The 23,293-nt window shown below is 37.7% G+C and overlaps 1 protein-coding gene across 1 annotated transcript in view; it reads right to left on the bottom strand.

The window, feature by feature from the left end:
• Positions 1 to 361: 361 nt before the first annotated feature.
• Positions 362 to 23,293, bottom strand: part of LOC111142623 (desmoglein 3) — a 33,616-nt gene continuing 10,684 nt past the window's right edge. Inside the window, exons 2-16 of the mRNA XM_022495932.1 lie at positions 22,280 to 22,315; positions 21,659 to 21,787; positions 20,124 to 20,279; positions 19,515 to 19,659; positions 18,469 to 18,635; positions 17,476 to 17,604; positions 17,031 to 17,216; positions 14,238 to 14,509; positions 13,254 to 13,393; positions 12,384 to 12,608; positions 10,532 to 10,792; positions 6,499 to 6,638; positions 6,125 to 6,188; positions 4,282 to 4,529; positions 362 to 3,084 (exon numbers count right to left, since the gene is read on the bottom strand). Coding sequence (XP_022351640.1) covers positions 2,467 to 3,084; positions 4,282 to 4,529; positions 6,125 to 6,188; positions 6,499 to 6,638; positions 10,532 to 10,792; positions 12,384 to 12,608; positions 13,254 to 13,393; positions 14,238 to 14,509; positions 17,031 to 17,216; positions 17,476 to 17,604; positions 18,469 to 18,635; positions 19,515 to 19,659; positions 20,124 to 20,279; positions 21,659 to 21,787; positions 22,280 to 22,315 — 2,916 coding nt within the window. The 3' untranslated portion in view covers positions 362 to 2,466. The remainder of the gene's footprint in view (positions 3,085 to 4,281; positions 4,530 to 6,124; positions 6,189 to 6,498; positions 6,639 to 10,531; positions 10,793 to 12,383; positions 12,609 to 13,253; positions 13,394 to 14,237; positions 14,510 to 17,030; positions 17,217 to 17,475; positions 17,605 to 18,468; positions 18,636 to 19,514; positions 19,660 to 20,123; positions 20,280 to 21,658; positions 21,788 to 22,279; positions 22,316 to 23,293) is intronic.

Below are 23,293 nucleotides of genomic sequence, written 5' to 3'. Positions count from 1 at the left end.
GCTGGAAACCTTACCTTCTCTTTACTCCAGCTTTTGTCTCTGAGGCATCATTGCATGTCAGAACTTTTGCTTGAAAGATCATTCCAAACTACCAAACAAGTAATAAATGACTTAAAGCATCTCATTAATAAAAGACTGCTCTGACCTCATCCAGCACTATTTCCACCTGAAGAAGAGATCCTGATTCCCCAGGTACTTCCTTCTTGCCTGGGAGGATGGACAAAAGGTATCAGCTAGAAAAAATATATAAAATACTGATAAAAATACATATGTAAGTCAGTTTCTTACCTTATATTTCTTAGTAACTATTAATTCTAGAGTAGTTCACCTTTTACTAAATGGTTAAGGAAGTACTCCTGTTTGTTGCCAACGGTTTTATTATCCTAGTGTTATACTGTTAAAGTTTCAGCATATACTGTTTAAAATTTATAATACATCAAGTAAAAAGGCAGTTTTAAACATTTTTCTTTTTTTTTTTTTTGCTTAAAACAATTTTTATTTTTGGTGAAAAAATACAGATACATTTTTGCTTTGAATTTACTTTTACATGGCAATTCAATTTGAGGTCCTTCTAGACAAGATGAGTCTATTTTTATTTTAAAACACGTTTAATTTCAATTTTTCCCTTACAGAGCCTTTACTACAGTGACATAGTTTCCTCTGTAGTTTGGCAATGCAGCAAAATTCCCATTTCATCATAAGTTGGGATTTAAGAGGCAACGCCAAAATTCTTTGAGGATCCTGAAGACACTTTTGAACTTGAAATAAGGATTATTATGATTATTAATTTAATTCTCATGCATCACAGAAGCACAAGTCAACCATGTGTGATCTAGACTCCAGGACAAGCTTCCATTGAGAAGAGGCCACAGTGATAATAGCAAGGCAGCTTCCTCAGGACCTGGCAGCTGCTCCACAGGGTCTAAGCCCCCTCACCTCAAGATGGGCACACTGCAGGTGTTGTTGAAACAGCAGGATTATCTTAAAAGAACAGATTGCCCGCTCTTCTTGGCCATCCTAGCACATACCTTCCTGGTAGTCATGCATGACACCAGGGAGAGAGAAGGATGTTAGATGTAGGGACATTTAGGAGGTCTCTTTCCCCCCAGGGAGGCTTAGGACTGTATCCTTCTGTGTTAAAAGACACTTTATTACTTTGCATTCCATCTGGAAAAACAAATAGATTTTGAATATGGCAACAAAACAGGGAGAAATCTTCTATATACAATTAGAGATAGTGGAGCTGGACAATGACCTTGTAAAGACTCAGCTAAGACAAGAATGTTGATTAAGAAGGTAGGGTGTTCTCTAGGGGCTAAAGGCTGAAGATGAATGACCTGAAATGATTTGAAGAGCTGCACTGCTATCATGGCAACATGTATGAAGTAATGAATTCAAAATCTTCATTGTTTTGCTAGAGAATTTAGTTGTTGTAGCTGTTTCAAAGGACTGAGGCTTAATAAAATAGAGGTTAATGATAATCCCTTTCCATCTCCCTTTTTGACTTGAAACGGGGCTTATAATACATATTCAAAAATTTCACCGTATGTTAATCTAGTCAGAGGCCTCTTTTCCTTATGAGAAAAACCATGTTTTGTATTCTCACAAAGTCTGTAGACATTGTTAACATAATAAACATCACTATATGTCATATGCAAATTACACCTACTCACTGATATTTAAAAAATAGAGAGTAATTTTCAAGAACTATTAACACAAGATTTGTAGTGAGAAATGTATACAAAGGAGCTCAAAGTAAGATATTTTCTTTGGATAGATCCTTTCAAAGTAATTTAGAAAAACACAAAATATTTACACCATACTAAACTTTCCTAAATGCTCTATGATATTTTCTTATCAAACTGTATTTTGAGAATGGAGGGATATAGATATAGCAAGTTTAATGCATAAGCCAGTAGCCCTTAGCTTGAGCAAAAGATGCACTTAGGGTCTCCCAACACCGAGAAGATGACAACTCAGCGGCAACTATTTCCCTTTTCCAAGCAGCTCAAAATGCTTTAGCAAAGACCTTATGACTCTTACGTCGTTATTAGTGACATAAGAAAAGGTGACGGAGACAAGAACTGGGGCTCTTGACTCCAAGTGCTTAATCCAATAAAACACGCTGCATTTTATTTAAATGGACAAATACATTTCTTTGGTACTGCAAAAATAGAAGTTTAAAAGTTGTTAATTATTAATTGGAATTTTCCCACTGAATATAATCTTAAGATTTTTTGAGAAACATCCAGATTTACTACCACTTGAATGGTATTTGAGAAGTGAGAGTGACAACATGACCCAGTTTGGGGATATTAACTAGAAAATTTAAACTGATCAAGATCGGTTTAGGAGAGTCCAAAATAAGTGCCCAATTAGACCAATTCTGTGAGCTTTGCTATGCTCCTTTGAACAATTTGGTCCAAATAATATATTCAGCCAATATGTTATTCCAGTTCATTCTGGTCATATCAGACGGGAACAAGGATCTTCTATACAGATCATATTACGTGACCCCCTTATCTCCATCGGAGTCTGTAGGTTGCCAGGAACATTGGAAATGGGACCAATCACCCTTTCTGTCACTATTACATTTTGCGTGAGAAGTGGCTCAGAGACTGTAGTGGAAGGTTGCACGAGAGAACCAGAGGCCGAGTAAGTCTCTGTTACCAAATAGCTACCATGCTGCAGAGGGTCAGGGATGGAAATAGCTGGCTGCAGAACAGAGCCGGAAGCAGACAAAGCAGAAGTTCCTTGACTGCCTGACAAAGTCTGGCCCCTAACAGATTCTGGCTGTTGGACTCCTAGGGAACAGCCACAGGGTTCCATGCCCAAATGGCTGTCTTTGGAAGGTGGCTGAAATCGTTGGGCTTCCTCATCGATCCCGAGGCTTATCTCTGCAAGCTTTTTAAATTTGGGGCCGAGCGAGTCCAAGAAGCTGTCATCCAGCTCATCGGCAATAAAACTGCAACAACCCAAGGAGCCCACGGGAGAACCGGGGGCACCCATTCCTTCATTATCATAGATCAGCAAGCAGTCATTTGCTTCCTGGGCATCGTCTTCCTCTGCACAGGCAAATGCTTTCTAAAGAGGGAGAAAAGTGGAAAAAATGAATTTTCAAAGAGTCTCAGCTGAAGAATGCAATACTGTTCGTAGAACTCAAGAATTGATCATGAATGTGTAATTTAGGCAATCCACAGAAGCAAAGTCATACTCTGGGTATCAGCAATCTTGTCAGAGAAATTATCTGGTGTTTGGAGAACAGCGTAGCTGTCATTCCTTCGGAATTGAGTCTGGCCTAGGCTCATGTTTTAAGTCTGGGTTTTGAAGGCACTGGCATGGATTTGGACCTACAAAACCAACGTGTTCAAAGCCTGGAGGTTATTCACTGGGCCCAGTGTGGGGGTCCCTGTATGTGCTTCTGTAAATGCATGTCTTTGTGTTTAGGGGTGGGGACAGGCATCCCACTTGCACCATCTAAGCCAGTTCTCAGCCAGACTGGGGCCTTGGCCTAGATTTCCGGACCCATGCGGGAGGGGGACCCGTAACGAGGGCCCACACCACATCTCAGAATATCCCAAGAGACCCATCCCAAACAAGCTCTCCCTGCTAGTCAGTGTGAGACTCTACCTTCTCAGCAACAGTTCTGATCCCAGAATTTACCAGGTCTGATACCAAAACTCTGTAGGAAATCTCTTCTACTGATGTACCAACCAAGAGGCAAGACCTGCCTCTTAAAGTCCTCTCTGTTCTTGAATCCGTTTTCTTTTCAGTTCTATGCTTCCTGACACTTCATCTGACTTTTGATCACATCCCTTTTTTCCCACTTTTATTTCTGGGTCATTAATTTAATGGTTCTTCAGCATTTTGGGGCATGGACTCTTTTGAAAATGTGAAGAGTACTATAACCCTGTCTCAGAAAAATATGCACCTTTGACATACTTTATGGTACAGGAAACAGAAAAGAGGCTGCTTTGTATTTCTGCAGAGGATGCTGCTGATCCTGGCACACAAAAGGTTTTGCTTTCCATTGTTATTCCAGTCAGAGGGAGGAGGCTCCCCTTGTTATATTCTCTCCCTTTGTGTCTACCTACCATTTTTCCTTTTGACTAGTGGCCCAATTTTGGCCATCACTTTAGGTTATCTGCATTATTTTGGCAGAAAACCCTATTTTTTTCTTACATTTTAACAAGCTGTAAGTACAACAACAATGAATTGCGAAGAAAAAAGATCCCTAATGTACATAAGATAATAAAGCCACAGAGTTTTCTACCACATTACCTGAGAAAAGTAGGAGTCCAGGAAATTCATGCTTACTGCTCCTTCACCATAGTCTTTATTGGTTCCTCCCGTAGAATGCCTTGTTCTCATTGTTCCAGACTGTCCTGCAGAACCAATGCCAAGTCCAGTGGCTCCTCCAAACCCTCCAGCGGCTCCAGATCCTGTAGCTGCTCCAAGTTTGGTGGTCAGTTCCATTCCCGAGGTTCCTTCCACCACTGTCCCTCCAGCGTATATATTCGTACAAACTTCTAAAAACAGGGAAGAAAATTCTGGAGCATCTTATGCTGTAATTTTTTTTTTTTTTTTACTGTTTTTTGATATCAATGGGCAGATACCCAGTAAGGCAAATAAGTAGGAGAGATTACAATTATATGAGTAGAGGTGATAAGAACATTCTAGGGTCTGTTATGAGAGAGTAACAGAGGACATGAGTCTGTACAGAGGATCCTCGCAGATGGAATAGCTCTGGAAACGTACTAATTAAAAAATATACACAGGAAATAGATTTTCAGTGACAACAGCCAGAAATAGAAAAGTAAAAACAGAATATTCAGCACACAGCCATGGAAAACTTGTAATGCAATGCTTATTTGTTTTCAAGAAAAAGAAGAAATTAAAATTAAGCTATCGTTGCTTTCAATATGGAAACCAAAGAGGAAACATCCATAATGTAATCATACAAATTAGCAGATGCTAATTTAGTGTCTTGGTGTCTGAAGACAATTTAAAGAGTTATGACTATTCTCCTTCCTTTACATTACACTTTCATGGAAAGTTAATTTTTTCTAGAGAATTCTGAGTATAGTTTTTGCTATGTAATTATAATCGGAGAAGCAGGTGAGGATTGGGGTAGCTGATAAAGGCAGACATTTTGCAGTGATCTCATACAGATTTTGTAGGCTAGACATTTAAAAACAATCTATTGCTAAGTATGGGGTTAAGATAAACTTTAACATTAGGCATTAGGTCATATTGTTCCTGTAGTTTATGCCTTAATTGTGGCATTGAGACAAGATGAATAAAATAGTTATTTGGTAAACCAAAGAAATAAATAAGTTCACCTATTTGAGAGCATAAATGATCTTGTCCCATTATGACTGAATATAAAACTGATACTTGAACTCAAATCTGGGTATTGTTAGTTTTGGGGTAGGAAGAAGGGCAATAAGATTGAGAATGTGCACATATGAGGTTTAACTGCAAATATTACCAATGGTAAAAATAGGCAGAGTTGAGTGGTAGGCACATAGTATTTGGTATATTTTCCTTTACATTTTTCTTTCTTTTTTTTTTTTAAAGATTTTATTTATTTATTTGACAGAGAGAGATCACAAGTAGGCTGAGAGGCAGGCAGAGAGAGAGAGAGAGGGAAGCAGGCTCCTTGCTGAGCAGGGAGCCCGATGCGGGACTCGATCCCAGGATCCCAAGATCATGACCCGAGTTGAAGGCAGTGGCTTAACCCACTGAGCCACCCAGGCGCCCCTACATTTTTCTACATGTGTGAAATATTTTCTAATTAAAAAATTAGTAAGTGACTGAGAGCTCTACTTCAGTTTATTAAAGTTTGGAAAATGTATAACAAATCTTTGGATATTAAAAATGTGGCATCAGTGGGCAATGAATTTCAATGAACTTATTGAAACCCAAGCTTGGCCATGGAATTGACTAATACACTAATAGTAAATCATTTCATTGAAACCCTATTTTAGTGGTAACATCTCCCAGCGTGTGTGTATATATATATATGAAAATTATTAAAAAATGATTTAGAACACTTTTTATTTTTCAGTATTGCTTATTTAACCCAGTATTGCCTTCAAAAATCCATTTGATGTTGACTTACCAGAATTTTCCATGAAATCAGCTCCATTGGCAGTGATAGGTGGCACGCGAATATTTGTGATTTCCTGCAAACCATGTTAAAGAAATAAATAAGTTTACATATGAACCAGTTTCATGGTACTATGGGTGAATATGGCTCTTTGCAAAAGGTGACTTTAGAATAAGTCCAAATTCTTACAGAAGTAACCATTTTTATGGTTGGACATCTGAAGAGCTGTGATTCTAAAAGGCTCCATTTATTTCAGCCCTCACAAAGGTCTTTAAAGGTCAAGAAGTGTCTTATTTTTATACCCTATCACCCCCTTTCCTATCTGAATATAAATCTAATTTTGTTCTATGTGTTTGAAAGAAACGTTTTAGAAACTAGGTCCTCACCTTGTCTTCAGGATGGGCTCCTTCAATTCCCCACGGATGAATTGTTCCTTCTGAACCATCAGGAACCGGAATAAATCCTCCTGTCACTCCCCGGATAGGACCCATCCCACAGTCACAGGTCAGCAGCAGAAGGGGGGCCACTAGTTATAAAGGAAAACAAAATATCGGAACATTTGAATCATTTGGAAACAATGCGACATAACAATTGTCTGAAACATTACGAAGAAAATACAGTATTTCAGGACTCATGGAAAATCTAATAGAAAGCAAAACTAGTTTCTACAAAATAAAATGTAAATTAAGCATCCTAAAATTTCATATGATTGTGAACTGGAGGATACAGATCTGATCATTCTTGTGATATGTATATTTTCTTAAAATAGTCACTGTTTGGGGCGCCTGGGTGGCTCATTGGTTAAGCAGCTGCCTTCCGCTCAGGTCACGATCCTGGAGTCCCAGGATCAAGTCCTACATGGGGCTCCCAGCTCCACGGGGAGTCAGCTTCTCCCTCTGACTGCTTCCCCTCTCATGTTCTCTCTCACTGTATCTCTCTCTCAAAAAAAAAAAAAAAAAAAAAGTCACTGTTGGAGGAAAGATAAAAATGGTCTTTGAGTTCTTAACTATTTTTTTTTTTTATATATATATATATATATATATATATATATATATATATATATAATTTATTTGAACATTTTGAGCAATGTATATTATGTCAGGGGAATATGCACCTGGATGGTCAGGATTTTAGGTGGGCAGGATAATCCTGTAATCTGGACTCTAGTCATCTCTTAGTAAACAGCAATTAACCAGCAAACTCCCTCCGCAACTAGAGTGATGAGCTAATACCATTGCACTCTTAATTATGACTTGAGAATCCCTAGCTTGGAGGGGCTTTCCTGTCTGAGTAATTTTCATTCTTCTGTGCACATCTGTAAGATCTGTCACATCTCAGCAATAAAGACTAACATCATTCTTATGCTAATGAATCAAGAGGAAAATACTAAACTCTCCCTTGAAGGGAAGTTCTGGAAAGCTAGGTAGTTTAGTGACCCCACCCCCACCTCTGGCTAGTCAGGATCTATTGAATCCTCATGTTTGAATTCTGTCCACCCAGAGGTAGTTTAGTTAGGGGTTGTAGGGTTTGAATTTTGGCTCCACCTCTCACCTGCTGGGTAAGTTATATCATCCTTTCTTGCCTCTAGTAATTCATTCAGAGAATGGGAGAATAAATATTATATACATCACCAGCTGTTATAAGGATTAAATGAGTTAGTAGTATAAGTAAAGGACAGTAGTGAGTGGTATGAGGATTTGCTAGTATTGTCTGGAAGGGCTATATCAGTTACACAAATTAGGTTGGTCCTATATTATAAATAAAATAGGTTGGATATAATTGATGTATTTTTTAAAATTTATATAGTGTTCATATAAATGATACTTCTACATGCTTTTTTAATTTATTGCCATTCTCAATTCTATGACTTTGTTAAGTGTGTGGGAAGAATTGAATGTTACTCGTTGACAAATTAGTTTTTAAGGTGATGGATATACACCTGTATGGTGAGTATTTTTAGATGGGCATAAATCATCTTTTAGAGATCTTGCTATCATTGTTATCTACAATATATATTTGGTTTTTATATATGTATCCAGAGAAACTTTTTAAAAGTCTTGAATATATTTCTGCAGACTAAAAAATGTGTGTTTTGTCATGCACAAAAATCAAAACCTGGCATTTTTTCAAATGGTAGGAGCACAGAAAGCAAATATGATTGTGGGATTAACACGGTGTACTTTCTTGGATTGCTATCCTGAGCCACAATCCCAAATGTACAATGGCTTGCCTTAGGTTATATCAACACCCTAAAAGTCAGTATTTCAAAATACTGACAAAACGCTACTATATGTATCTGTGCTGCCTCTAGTATTTGCAATTTCATTTAAGTGACAACTGAATTCAATGGTTCATCTGGATTTCTTAACTACTCTTCATATTTGTTAGTCTCCAAATCTTTGCCATGTAATGCCTTACACACTTATCCTTTCCTTTCCAGTCTCATGTCTAAATCTGGCTTCTATCATCTCTTTGAAACTAGTAGAAGAACCTCCTAACTGTTATTTCCTTTCTAATTTACGGTACACAGCTTGGCCAATGTTATCTTTTTAAAACAAAATTTGAACATGCTAGGCTTTTTTCTCATAGCAACTCTTTTTTCTCATAGCTTAAAGCACAAACACTGTAACATATGTATGTAAGCCCTTTCAAATTGGTATCAGTGCATCTCCAGTTTCATCTCCTTGACTGTCCACAATCTCCCCATGCATTAGCCTCCCAAGGTGTGATTCCTAAAACATGCAAAGCGTTTCTGGCTTTGGCCCATGCTGGTACCCTTTGGGAACAAATATCCCTCTTTTTGTGCTTTCTATATCCTCCTCACTTTCCAACGCTCAGATTGATGATTCACCTACTCCACAAAGCCTGCATAATACCCCTTTGTATTCATTTCTATTATAGTTGCATCATAGTATCGTTTTTTCCATAGAGCTAGACATGCATAAACCTGTGAACTACATGAAAACCAGAATCAAGTTCCCTTTCCAGCAGGCTGCTTGTGTTAAGACTCACATCCATGTACTTGAAAAATCTTTGGTTTTGAAATTGACTAATATGATATTGAAAAACTGAAAGGTGAGTCAATTTCAGCTGTGAAATGAAACAATGCATGTTAATTGCAGAAGAGTAAACATTTTTGGGGAAGGTAGAAGAAGAATATATGGCATGTGTGGGAGGTTACTAGATGTGTGAATAGCAACTTCCTCCTTTTCTTTTTCTTTCTTTTTTGTAAAAAGAGATCTGAACAGATATGGTGAATATTAAGATCTATTAAATCTGAATGACGGTTGGTTATATGAGGGCTCGTCATGTAATTTTCTGCACCTTGTGGTTTAAAAATACTGTGCAAATTTAAGAAAAATTTAAATGAAGGGGCTGGCATAGACTTATTTATCATGAAGAAAAGCCTATAGTTCTATAATAAATTTGGGAAATGAATATGAATTTATCAAGGATTTTTCTTATTTATATAAGAATTTGCCATGAATTTCCTTTAAATAGAGACCTATTACATTAAAAATTCTATTTGATCACAAGACTTTGATTTAATTGAAGCATTTTAGAAACCTATCCATTGAATAAATAAATTTTACTTTTATTGAAAAATAAAACGTTTTATTTTTAAAATAAAAAAATAAAAGGGCTCCTGGGTGGCTCAGTGGGTTAGAGCCTCTGCCTTTGGCTTAGGTCATGATCTCAGGGTTCTGGGATCGAGCCCCGCATCGGGCTCTCTGCTCATCAGGGAGCCTGCTTCCTCCTCTCTCTCTCTCTGCCTGCCTCTCCCTACTTGTGATCTCTCTCAGTCAAATAAATAAACAAAATCTTTAAAAAAAAATAAAAAGCCCACATTCCCTAAATGTGTTTAATAAGCTTAATCTTATTAAGTGAGAGCCTTTAAGAGGGTGTATTTGTAGTGGTAAGCTATTTTCAGGAAGTGCTGGATTAAGCAATAACTTTCAGAGCCTATGATGTATTAATAATGTTCATTATAAAGCTCAAAGCCTATATACTTTACATTTTTCTCTAGATTTACTTGGCAAGGGTTCCTTTTCTATTTTATGTCTACAGAGAAGACATCTTAGAAGATGCTGCATTGTGGGTAAAAGCATTATTCTGAGGATGAACATTACTGGCGGTGTATAGAAAGTGTTCATGCTTAAATTTTTTTCTTGTTGATTCTCTTGGGCTGTTTTCTACCTGTTTAACATATATATGACTTGCCTTGTTGTGTTATGAATATAGATTATTGGCAAGCGACATATTAACTTTCAACATTTCCGGTTCTTCCTGAAAGTGTTACCCCAATCTTTGCCTGTAACACCATTAAGGAATGGTTGTACGTTGCAAAGATGGTATTTACCATGCAGCCCGAAGGCCTGATTCCCTATCAAAAACAGAAGTCAGCTTTGGCATACTCACATAGCAACAGCAAAAGACCAAGGAGTAGCAGGCCGATGGCAGCAGGCCCCAGCCTCCCTGATGTTCTGTTTCCAGCTGTGTATCCAGGGTCTTTATTCTTCTCTGAAGTTTTGCAGGTGTCCCTGTTGTCACACTGGCAGACTTCCAGAGTCAGGCTCTCTGGTGTCTCGCATTGTCTGTCCTGACTGTCGGTAACTGTGAGGGAGATACTGTGCGATCCAGGAGACAGTGGCTGCTGGGCATTTAGGAGTGCGGAAGTACCTGAGGACAAACAATCACACAAATCAGCAGCAGGACAGGCATCGTTTGCCCTTAAAACTACTTATTTGTATTAACAGACCCAGGTTGCCTTAAACATCGTTGTCCCAAATAGGGAGGCTGATAAGGTGAGGCTGGAGGAGTTCTGAGAGTGAGAAGTTGGGGTTCAGTTGGGTAAACAGGGCTGCACTTCCATCATGTCCTTTTTTCTGCCCCATATGGGACTGTTAGAGCTTCCCATGAAGACTCAGTTCTACCGCAGTTTTCCTCTTGAAAGGTGATGGAAGGCAGGTAACATTTCAATATCAAGCCCCCTCCCCTTGGACTTAGCCAATCTCCTGTATGTCTGCACCAACCCCCTGAATGCTTCTGTGGCCCTCTGGACCTATGCTTTCACTCTACGTCCATGTTTTTGTGCCCGACTTATTAAGACTGAGCTTCTACTTTGGCTTCCACTACTTCCGCTGATCCTGATAGTTTTCATCTGTGTGCGCAAAGGCCAGTGGTATAGGATGTTTTGAGGTGACAGCCTGTGGCCCACCTGACTCATGAACATGGATTATTCTCCGTTCTCCATTCCTATGTTGTCCCTTTCTAAGTGGGCTCCCTTAGCAGCTCTTGTAAGCTGCAGAGCTGTGTCAACTAAACCACTCTTAACATCTTAACCCCTTTGATGTTATGCCTGATCCACTCAGTCTAACCACTGTTGCCTTGTCCTGCTTCACTCAAGCCGCCATGTCCAATGCTAGGTCCTGTCTCTCTCTGATGTTTCTTTTGCAGGTTTTTCATTGGTCATATGCTGGTAAACCCATTTGGAGCCAAAAGCTACATGGATACTTTGGAACTAGGGACTTCCGCCTAGATCAGTAAGGGCTTAGGAAAGAAGACCACAGTGAACAAGAATGCTCTGGTGACTCTAGCAATGGTTGATACCTATGACTAGGGAACAATAGAGCACATTCATGGAGGGAATCAAGATTGGTTCAGCAAAGATCTAGAGACAAGTGAGAAGATTCTTATTAAGTTCAATGGCTATTTCTAGGAGACACCTAGAAAACATAAAACATGTAAAATTAGCATGATAAAAGTGAGAAGAAAAGGAAGGATGGATGATGAACTCTTTCCCACTGGCTAATAGGAATTTCAGTCCGCCATGCTGTCAAGATTCCTAACTAGTGACAGACTAAGTAGCACTTCCTATGAGCCTTGAACAGGCGACCCCTCCTGTGCTTCAAATCTGTTCACAGTCTGCCTGGTTAGGAAGAGTTTGTATAGTTAGAAATTTAAACAGCTGTGCAATAAAATTGATGGCTAACTCTATTCTTTTATGGTGTGCTGTGGAGGCAGAAATAAGACATTAAAAATACAAAACAATTAGATTGCACATAAAAAATATTAAATAGCACGAACATATCATTCCTCTTCTCTTTTGAAGAAAGAAGAAATTCATGAGGCTAGACCACATCTTCATTGCAAAGAACTTTTTCAATTATTCTTGGAAAAGACTTGCTCCCAAATGAACTCTTTTATCCCTCTGAAAATATAAAGAAGCAGCAACTTTTTCATTTACAAAAGCAAGTTTACTATTACTCACCATTGAGTGTTGTGATACTCCAGACAACTGGCAATTTTAGTGGTTGTTCCTCCAGAGAAAACGTGTAGGGACCAGAATACTTATTGTCTAGTGCTCTAGCTGAGACAACCACAGAAGGTTGTGAACTACAAATTGTTTTCTTTTCAAGGATGATTGTTGGACAATTTTCATTAAAACCAGGTACCTCAACATATATGGTGCCTGTAGATGTTTTACCTGTGTTTTCTGTAAGAATAGCATTTTAGAGTTAAGGACATATACAGAATACGTTGTACCCCAAAAAACCTTTTAAATGTCACTTGCATGCAGCCAACTTAGTATGTCTTCTCGTGAGAAATTATATTCGTTATTCTTACAAGTAAAAAGATGTCATTTAGTTTCTACATCTTGTAAAGAGCAAGCTTAAATTTATTAACTTGGCTGGTGTCTCTAGTAGCATAGGCTATTAATTTAATATGCTTGGAACCAAAACCTGTAAGGTGACGAATTCACTGATTACAAATGAAATCAACATAAAAACAAGTTTTCTTAAATGTATCCTACTGCATGAACCCAGCACTGTGTGGAAGATTTTTGCTCCTAAGGCTTAAGCCAAAGTATTTGGAATAAACAATGATTTATTTTTACTATCCAAGATACAAAAGTTTATTGAAGAAAATTTTTTCAGTGTTGACAATTAAAAACAATAAAGCAGTGAAGTAAAAATTTCTCTGTTGTAGGATTATGAATAATTGCTGTTGTTTCCCTTAGTACTTTTTGCTCTTTCCTCAGGTGATATGATTTTTGGCGTTTATTTTTTTGTTTTATTTTCTTATGTTTGCTTATTGCCTGAGCATTGCCAGGAGCCCCATTTTGAAATATTTCTCTTACCGTCTATGGCCAGAACCTCAGCTGTGATTGTCCTGTTAACTATGAAAGTAGAATCCCGATCGATGTTTTTGACAAATTTGATCTGAGCAGTTTTTGAATCAATGAATAGTAAACCACCATCATTCCGTCCCATGATATACCTGTTTATGACAGAAAAAAATATATAGTTTTTTTTCAAATATGGAATGTTTACCTGCTTAATGAAAATAGCTGATTTTATGTTTAATGTATTTATACTTAATTTAAGACATGGAAATATACAGTGGCAGAAAATCAGCATATTAGCGTGGACAAGCAGTATTTCATAATCCCTAAGTATTAGTCTGATTTTTCAATTTTCTTCTCTGTGCAATAAAGTAATTTCTTTCTTGCTCTTACAGTATCTGCTTTGCCTGGTGTTCTTATATTTGGGGCATATTTGTTTTGTGTGTACAGTTTTATTTGATTGCACCGTGGTCTAATGGTGAACTACTCTTTTCATTTTTATTTATTTATTTATTTATTTTTAAAAAAGATTTGTATTTATTTATTTGACAGACAGAGATCACAAGTAGGCAGAGAGGCAGGCAGAGAGAGGAGGAAGCAGGCTCCCCGCCGAGCAGAGAGCCTGATGCGGGGCTCGATCCCAGGACCCGGGGATCATGACCTGAGCCGAAGGCAGAGGCTTTAACCCACTGAGCCACCCAGGCGCCCGGAACTACTCTTTTTAAACTCAACTGAGAGTTTCTGTAAGATCTTTTCCTGATTCCTCTCCATAGGCTAAGGCATTCTTCTCTTAGTTTCCACTTTAACTTATGCTCATGTTTTCTTTGCTCATAGCCCAGGATGTTCCAATGATTTGGCTATAAGTCTCTTCTTGAGTTAGCCATTTCCTTGAGTTGGCCCCTTTGTGTCTCTTTGTATTCTTGGCATATAAAAGTTTATATTATTTTGTAGTAGCTTATAAATTAAAACCACATCAGAATAATGTAAAAACAGTCTTACTTGACATATGAGGCAGTTTTGTTAGTATCCTCATCAATGGCTTGATACATTCCCAGAACATAATTGATCAGTTTTTTACTACTTATGCCTTTCTGCACAGTAAATGTCTTGGAAGCAGGACGGAATGTAATTCCTTCTTTAATGTTGACTATTTGGATCGTGACTGGGGTTGACTGCACTCGATACTGAGAAATTATTGATTGGTGAAATTCAGCTTTGTTTTTGACAGCAATACCAAGTTGTACATTTTGTAGTTGTTCATAATCTAGAGCCTAGAGTAATAAATAAATAAATAAATAAATAAATAAATAAATAAATAAAATGAGAAGGAAAGAAGTATCACAGAGATACAATCCAGCAAACCCAGAATAGGATAAGAGAACTCTATGTCCCATGCTATGAATGACCCTTTTATTTCTATATACCAAAACAGCCTCAGAAGTCATTATAATGTTGAGATGGAGAAACCATTGAAATTCTTAACTCATAAGACCTCACCTTGGTAACTGATATTTACAAAATGGCAGACCTCTTTTTAGACTACTAAAACATCATTATAGTTTCTTTAGGCTGTGTGGTACAATGGAAAGAATCCTGAATTTGCTATGATAGCATGGCTTGAATACTAACTAGTTCTGCTGCCTAATAGTGGTGTGACTCATGGCACAATACTTAATTTCTCTGATTCTCAAATTTTTACTTTGAAAAAAACTGCAAAACTTCACCTCATCAGATCATTGTGAGGACTGCACAAAATTAGTCCCATAATACATTCCTATAAATAAATGGCAGTTATAACCATTCCCAGAATAGCTATTGTATTCATGTGTAATAGTGTCTTTCCTGACTGGAAATTCCTAGGTGGCAAAGGCAAACTCTCATAATAAATTTAGTTGGCAAATATGCCTCTGCAAAGCAGTGTGGGGGGGGGTGGCCCCCCAACTCTTTGTAGAACCATTTTTAGATGGTCTTCTATGATAACTATTTGTTTGACCCATTAATTGGGGTGGCCCAAGTCAAGTCCTGAGGAATCCCAGGAGGGCTTTTTCTTTCACTGATATATTTTTCTGAGTGTGATGAGATAAGAAAATATTCATTTGTGTTACATTTGTACATTACTGAAAATAATTAAGGTAAGGGATCTGGATTTGAGTTTTTAAGTTTGCAATGACTAGTTTTGTGAGCTCTTCCAGTGGCATGGAAGAGAAAGAGTAAGTGGAAGAGAAAATATAAATAGGTAATTATAATACAATGGGTAAGTGACAGAAGAAATTATAGAGTCTATGTGCAAAAATGAGTCAACACTTCTGCTGGGGACAGTTAGGAAACCTTCTGAGAAGTTTCAAGGGAGTTGAGTGTTGAAGGTTGAAGGTTGAGGAGGAGTTTTTCAGGCAGAGGTGAAACATTTGCAAATGCCCAGAGTTACAGAAGGTGACAGGGTGAGAGGCCTTGTCCACAGTTCTGAGGAGGCCGAAGGTCATCTTCAAGGCCAGCAGCTGATCATCAGTCCTGGCTGCAATTAGAGTTCTCTGTGGAGCCATTAAGTCCTGTCTTCTGGGCTTCCTCACAGACCAACTGAACCAATTGTTCCTATATTCCCACTGGTGATGCAAATGAGCAATGAATGGAGGGCCACTTTCACAGCCAATGGAGAACAAGGAAAGATTTTAAAGAACAGAGTAATTCACATTGGTAGTAAGAGGATGAAGGGAAGTAGAAACAGGAGGTAAGGAGATCTATCAGGAGTGATTACAGTCATGTAGGAGTAAGAAGGAAAGGCCCTGTAGATCACAGGCCATAGAAAGGAAGACCAGAGCCAGACTTTAAGGACAATTTCTAGGGCAGAATTGGATGACTGGCTGTTTGTTGTGAGGAAATGTTATGATGGAATAATAAGGCCTAATTTCTCTGATTCTTATCTAGTTTAGAAGACTAGATGACACCAAGACAGGAGAGAGGGAAGACCTCATTTTCAGGGGTTGCTGGGAGTTTATAACACACCCTTGCAAGTGATGGTTATAGCCTTCCCTCTGAAAAGCAGAGTAATAGGAACTGCTCACATGGCTTCCTGCATTCGGGGATTCCAGCAGTTTCCTTGTTAAGGGTCTCTTATGGGTCTGTCACTCTACTGGACTCAAGGAAATAAAGAAAGTCCTATAGAGTTCAGTATGTGCCAAGGAATGCCTTCAAATAGTGGTTATTTTTTCTAGTCTATATCGTGTCCAGGCAGAAATATCCTTATGTTATTGAAGGTTGGATTCTGTATTTGTGTGTGTGTGGGGGGGGGGTGACTGTTACAGCCAAGCATGTTAAATGGAAGGTTTACTCAATTGCTCTTTTTTGTATTGCAGATTTAATTATATATGCCCATTTCCCAAAAACTTGTATTTTCCCCCTCTTATGACTGTAACTAATCCACTTAAAGCAAGGTGACAAATTCACAAGCCACAATATCATGTATTCTTGTCCTTTCCCATCTTCAGTTGTAGAGAGTAAACGAGATTAAGTCAAGAAATTGGTTTCACATTCTTGTGCATTAAGCAAGCGCACCTATAAATATACATATATTAGTGTATTTGTGTTTACTATGATAGCTTGGAAGGAAATAAATCATCCTTCCTGGAAGGAAATAAATTTTTTTAAAAAAGCTACCCTTAGGTAATGGGGCTATGCATGTGTCTTTAAAAAATTCTATCTACTTTTTATTATTAATAAGTGAATAAAGTTTATCTGCAGAAATGATAGTTGGGCTCATATGGAATATTTTTACCATGGAAGGGAAATAGGCCTTACCTTAACCACCTTCAGGATGCCTTCGTTCGTTCTCGGATCAGTTTGTATCTCAAACCAATTCCCTTCATTTCCAGAGGTGAAGAAATACACTGCAAGCCAATTATCTGTGAATTCTTCGTCCCAATCTGTAACTCGAAATCGAAGCAACTCAGAACTTAAAGTATTTTCCTCAATAAGTGCTGAATACTAAAAAGGAGAGAAGCAGAATTTAAGAGTTCTTGTCAGGTTTTATCTAAAGAGATTCTGAGTAGAATTAATCATTAATTCTCACATTATGTGTTGCCTCTTGCTGGTTACTAAATTCTTATATTTTACAAAAGCTTATTTTAAAGAAAAGTGCAGAGAACCTAAATAGAAGCCAGCAGGCAAATGAATACTGAATTAGAATGACAAAATGAAAAATAAAAAATATATATCATGATTCTTCAAGGAGGACAAGGTGTACCTGAGAGTCTTGGAACACTGGGAAATTATCATTAACATCTTTCACTTTGATACTACATTCACATTGAGTTGATAGCCCTTCTCCATCTTTGTCGGCACCACTCACAACCAGCCGATAGCTGCTAACTTGCTAAATTTGGAGAAAAACAAAGAAAAATAATTTATCTCCCGTGCCAAGAATACAAAGAAAACTACCTGCTTCCTATGGGTAAAGAGGTGAAAATATTCAAGCTCCTGGTTTATTCTCTAGAAGGTTCACTTGAGTTGTTTCATTGTCCAGCATGGAGGAGGCATGTGGGGCCCTGGAGACCAGGTTTCTCTTTTGTGAGCTTCTTAGGGCAAGAAAGTTACACTTGGAGCAAAAACGGGCAGTGAGGATGGTAGGATGCTTATTTGAGGGAAGTTCACTAATAGAGCTTTCCTATTGGTCTATTTGAGAATCATTTGCATAAGTAATATAAAGTCTGATGGGATATTGTATGTGATCAAGATGGCACTGGTGGTGGTGATGGTAGTTATAGTGGTAGGATAATGGGGAAGAGAGAGCAAGGATTCTTTAGTGTTCTGGAAGCAGGGGTAAAATTAAAACTAGTCAGTAGAAAAAAAATGTAACCTCAGAGAAGGATTTCTTCCAGAAAGAAATTTCTTCTATCATCTAAGAAATTTATTTTTCTTCCACCTAATAAGGAATTAGTCACAGTTCAGTCTTTGTCCATGTATGCTTCCATGCCTTCTTTTACTCTCCACTTGACCTCCCACTGATATGCTGATATTTGTTTGTTTAGGGTACAACTGATTGGACAGTTCTTAGGTACACATCTCACCCCACTAGAATCATATTGAAATGCAAACAATTTCCCTAGATTGGCCCAGTTGAGTACGGAGAACATCTTTTCCTTTCTCCTTTCGTCCTCAGGTAAAGTGGGGTCACCTCTCTCAACTTTCTTACAATCAAATCTTTTATTATCGAATGTTCCCAAATGCCTTGCTTTACCTCTCGATCAAGAGAATTGGTTAAAGTACGGACTTCCCCAGTGTGTCTGCTTAGGAGGAACATGGGTATGCCTGCAGGTTCCTGAGAGACAATTTTGAAGGCTATTTTAGAGTTCAAGTGGTTTGGTTCATCTGCGTCCGTGGCATTTAGTATCATCACCAGTGAGTCTAGAAATACAGAAGAATCTCATGAAAGAATATGTAAGAATTGACATTCTTTTCACATTATATATTCAACACAATTTCAAATTGACCTTTGTTTTTTAAAATCTTAAATCTATCTGTATGCTCAAAAATGAATTAAATGTCAGTTGCAGTGTCTCTTACTGTCTTTCTTAATCAGGCGGAACTGTGCTGCCTTCTATAAAAATCTTCCTGTTAGGGTGCCTGGGTGGCTCAGTGGGCTAAAGATTCTGCCTTCGGCTCAGGTCATGATCTCAGGGTCCTGGGATCAAGCCCCACATGGGGCTCTCTGCTCAGCGGGGAGCCTGCTTCCCTTCCTCTCTCTCTGCCTGCCTCTCTGCCTACTTGTGATCTCTGTCTGTCAAATAAATAAATAAAATCTTAAAAAAAAAAACCCAAAACTTCCTGTTGTCCTTAAGCCTTGGCTGTGTTGGAGTTGAGACTATTTTCTGTCTTAATTTCTTCCCTTGATGGATGGCATTGTCTTTCTCCCTTTTCCCCAGATTATCCAAGTAATTTAGTGTGTCTCTTCCTTTATAATCTAAAAAGTCTAGCTGATGCATCCAGGCTACCTAAGGCCACCCCTGTAGCTTTATGACTACCAGGTACTCATGTGACTTATGTATAGAGAGTAAGATACTATTAAGTTCATAACAGGACCATGACCTAGAGATACAATGGCAGTGGATAATTAGCTCAAATAAAAATATTAGAAAGTAAGACCCGGGTTATTTGGATGAATTTTTCTGCAAGACTACTGGTAAAACTAGGAGAATAAATTAGCTTATAAAATGATGACTATAGTGATACCTGTATTTTAAAATAAAAAAAAATTAGAAGTGGTAGATACTGTAAGGGACTTACTTGAAGCACTATTTTCTTCAATTTCTCCCACAAATATACTTTGTGAAAATACTGGAGGATTGTCATTGACATCTAAAATTTTAACCGTTAGTATAAGTGGTTTCTCTACATCTTGTCCTAGGGCATTTAGAGCATGACACGTGATCTAGAAAAAGGAGGGAAATGTTACTTAATATAAACTCAGTTTGCATACTACTAAAACTTGTAGAAATAAAGCCCCTACTAGCATATACAGACTTCTTTTGCACAGAAGAAAAATGTTCCCCCCAAAACTAGACAAAGGAAGTAAAGGTACCCACAGTGGGCAGGCCAGTTAGGCAAGCTGCCCCTTCTTCCAAGCTGGTACTGTCATGTGATACAAAGAGTGTGAAACTCTCTTTGCAGGATGCATGTTGGACTTCAATGCTTACTCATGCACCCTCCTAGTAAATTCCTTCAGGGGCACATCCAGAAGTGAAGGCTCTTTATAAGAGGGACGAACATGGTTATTTGTTGGTGGAATTTTTCATGCACTGATCTCTCTTCTAAATTAACCAGTAGAAGAGTAGCACATTCTAAAGCCACCAGGCACACACATAAGGGTGCCCAATATTGAGGACATAAACTTACCAGGAAGCTTGGAGTTTCCTCACGATCAACTATGGCTGTTATGTTAATTTCTCCAGTGTTTTTGTCAACAACAAAGATTCCAAAAGGGGGTTGATCAATTCCCATTCCAGAAATTCGGTAGGTAATTTTCTGGGTTGCTTGGAAATCTGAAGTAATCTGAAGCCCCAAACACCCAAAATGTGAATGTGATCATCAGTCAGGCCTTTTCCTTCCCATTTCTCCACCTTCATAGTCTTAAGTCTTCTTTTTATTTTATTCACTCTTTCTGACCCTGTCATTGTTACTTTTTGCTTGATGAATACTGGGAATGTGAAATATTTCAAACTGTTGCATCTATTGACCAGCATGGACCAACACATATTAATCATTTTGGCTCTAGAATGTTTGCTCAGATTGTGGCCCCCATGGTGATGTTAAAATGTGGAGAGAAAGTCATGGATACTTAATATTGAAAAGACTACTTCTGAATGCTCCTTTCCTTAGCAGAGAACATTTTTTGAAAAAAAGACATTTATTTAAGGGTGCCTGGGTGGCTCAGTCATTAAGTGTCTGCCTTCGGCTCAGGCCATGATCCTAGGGTTCTGGGATCAGCAGGAAGCCTGCTTCTCCCTCTCCCACTCCTCCTGCTTGTGTTCCCTCTCTCGCTGTCTCTCTCTGTCAATTAAATAAATAAAAATCTTTTAAAAAAAGACAATTATTTTAGTTTAAATAGGGGGAGCTGGAGAGAAAAAGGGGAAAGGAACTATACAGTAAGTGTTAAACATGTTTATTAAAATAAATTATTTATTATTATTTTATTTTTATTATTATAATTTTCCAGCTTTTTAATATGGAAAATTTCAAATATATATAAAGTTAGATTAGTATAATGAACCTGATATATCTCATCACCCAGTCTTAATCATTACGAATACATGGGTCCCCAACCATTTATCTTATTGTCTTATCCATATATGTATTTTTTGTTAGCATATAATGTATTATTTGCCCCAGGGGTACAGGTATGTGAATCATCAGTCTTACACAATTCACAGCACCCACCATAGCACATATCCTCCCCAGTGTCCATCACCCAACCACTCCATCCCTCCCTCTCGCCCCCCAGGCCCCCGGCAGCCCTCGGTTTGTTTCCTGAGATTAAGATTCTCTTATGGTTTGTCTCCCTCCCCAGTCCCATCTTGTTTCATTTTTCCCTCCTTTCCCCCCATAACCCCCTGCCCTGCCCCTCAAATTCCTCATCATATATTTTTTTCTATTTGTTTGCTAGAATCCAGATCTAAGCAAGGCATATTCATTGAAATTGGTCCCCCTGTCTCTTAATTATTTTTTATTACTCTAGAAGCCATAGTGCCTTCATCTCATTCTATATTATTATTATTAGGGTTTTTTTTTTTTTTATGTGGTTGAAAATATCAGGTTATTTGTTCTATGGACTCCCCAGTCTGCATTTTGATAAATGGATTGCCATATCATTTTAATTTATATCTATTACATTTATTCTGAAACTGCATATTGCCCCTGCTGATGTGACTTACTTTGGCAATTGGATTCCTTTTCGAGTTGTCTTCTCTTTCTCGGCAGGGTTTTGCAAATTTCACCCATTCACGTTTGTATCTCCTTTTGCCTTGTACAGCAGTATCATCTTCTCCGTGTTGACCCTTTGTCTTATGTGAAAAGGCATCCCATTTTATTATGCACATTGTTAAAAAGTTTTGATTTGAGTATTGCTTATCAACACCTAGGTTGTTTCATAGTATCTAGGACTGTCGAAAGTCTACTTTGCTTGACCTCACACTTTGTCAAGCAAAGAGAGAACATTTAATATCTAAAACAATTACAGAACCATATGGTTTTTAATACTGGCATTGAATCATATTTTATATTTCCTTTATATATTCCATAATATCTCACTGCTCTGGGTACCTAGGATGTGTTTAATAAAAACCTGTTGATTTGTTTAAAATAAGAAAGAACACATAAGATAAAGTACAATAATGACATTTATACATTCTTGGTATTTAAAATTGGGCTGGTTTTAATTTTATTTTCACAGTTATTTAATAGTTTTAAACATTAAAGAAATATTTACTTTTCCCAATACAATTTTAATTTTTTGAACTATTATTTTAGTTACAAAAAACTTTTTCATACTTTACCTCTATTCGCAATTCTCCATGAACCAATATGAGCACCTGTAGACATTTAAATAAAATCAAGTTAAATGTGAATTCTTCTAATAAATAATTACAAAGATAATCCTGTTCATACTGTAGTTTGTTTCTATTTCAAAAGAAGTGGATTTGTTGAAGCAGTATTCAAAGGGTAAACTCCTCTCAGGAAAAAGAAAATATTCTCAGTATAAACAAGTTCTTACAGTTTTTTAATCTGACTTTAGAGTTTTAATGGTATACAAAAGAATCTACTGAATTATGCAAAACTGTGCCAAACAGTTGCAACAACCAGACATATTTTACCTGGCTGTTCTATAAAGACTTTCTAAGAACTCTGGAAGATACTGCTTTGGGAAACAGTGGTGAGCATCATTGTGATAAGCTATTAGTTGTGCTTTTTTGTTGTATGACAGTGGAGAGGATGGAATAGAACTAGTCAGGTTTAGAGAGTGGAACATAAAAGTTGGGGATATGCTGTTCCAATCATAAGTACGGTGTATGTGGGATATGGACCTGCTAATCTCTGCCCTGTTATTTCAGCTTAAATGTTGAGCTTAATTTTCACACTGATCTGAAAAAATTAAATGAGGATAAAATGAAGTCAGGCAGTCTAGGGTCTTTACTTTCTCAAGAACATATGGGATCTTCTTTTGTGTCACGTTCCATCTTGTTTTTTACCTAGAATGCATTTTTTTTTAACTTGAATATAGTTAACACACAATGTTATGTTAGTTTCAGGTGTACAATTTAGTGATTTGACAAGTTTATACATTATGCTATGCTCACCACAAGTGTAGCTGCTATGTGTCTTGTTACATCAGTGTTACAATATTACTATTCCTTTTGCTGTGCTTTCTATTCCTGTGACTTAATTCATTCCATACCTAGAAGCCTTTATCTTCCACCCCTCTTCACTCATTTTGTTCAGCCCCCCACCATTCTCCCCTCTGGCAACCGTCAGTTTGTTCTCTGTATTGATAGGTCTGATTCTACTTTTTG

The sequence above is a fragment of the Enhydra lutris genome, unplaced genomic scaffold, assembly GCF_002288905.1.
Source record: "Enhydra lutris kenyoni isolate GAN:26980312 unplaced genomic scaffold, ASM228890v2 scaffoldscaffold8, whole genome shotgun sequence".
NCBI lineage: Eukaryota > Metazoa > Chordata > Mammalia > Carnivora > Mustelidae > Enhydra > Enhydra lutris.
Note: the sequence above shows the minus strand (reverse complement) of the source record. Positions and strands in the feature narration are given on the sequence as shown.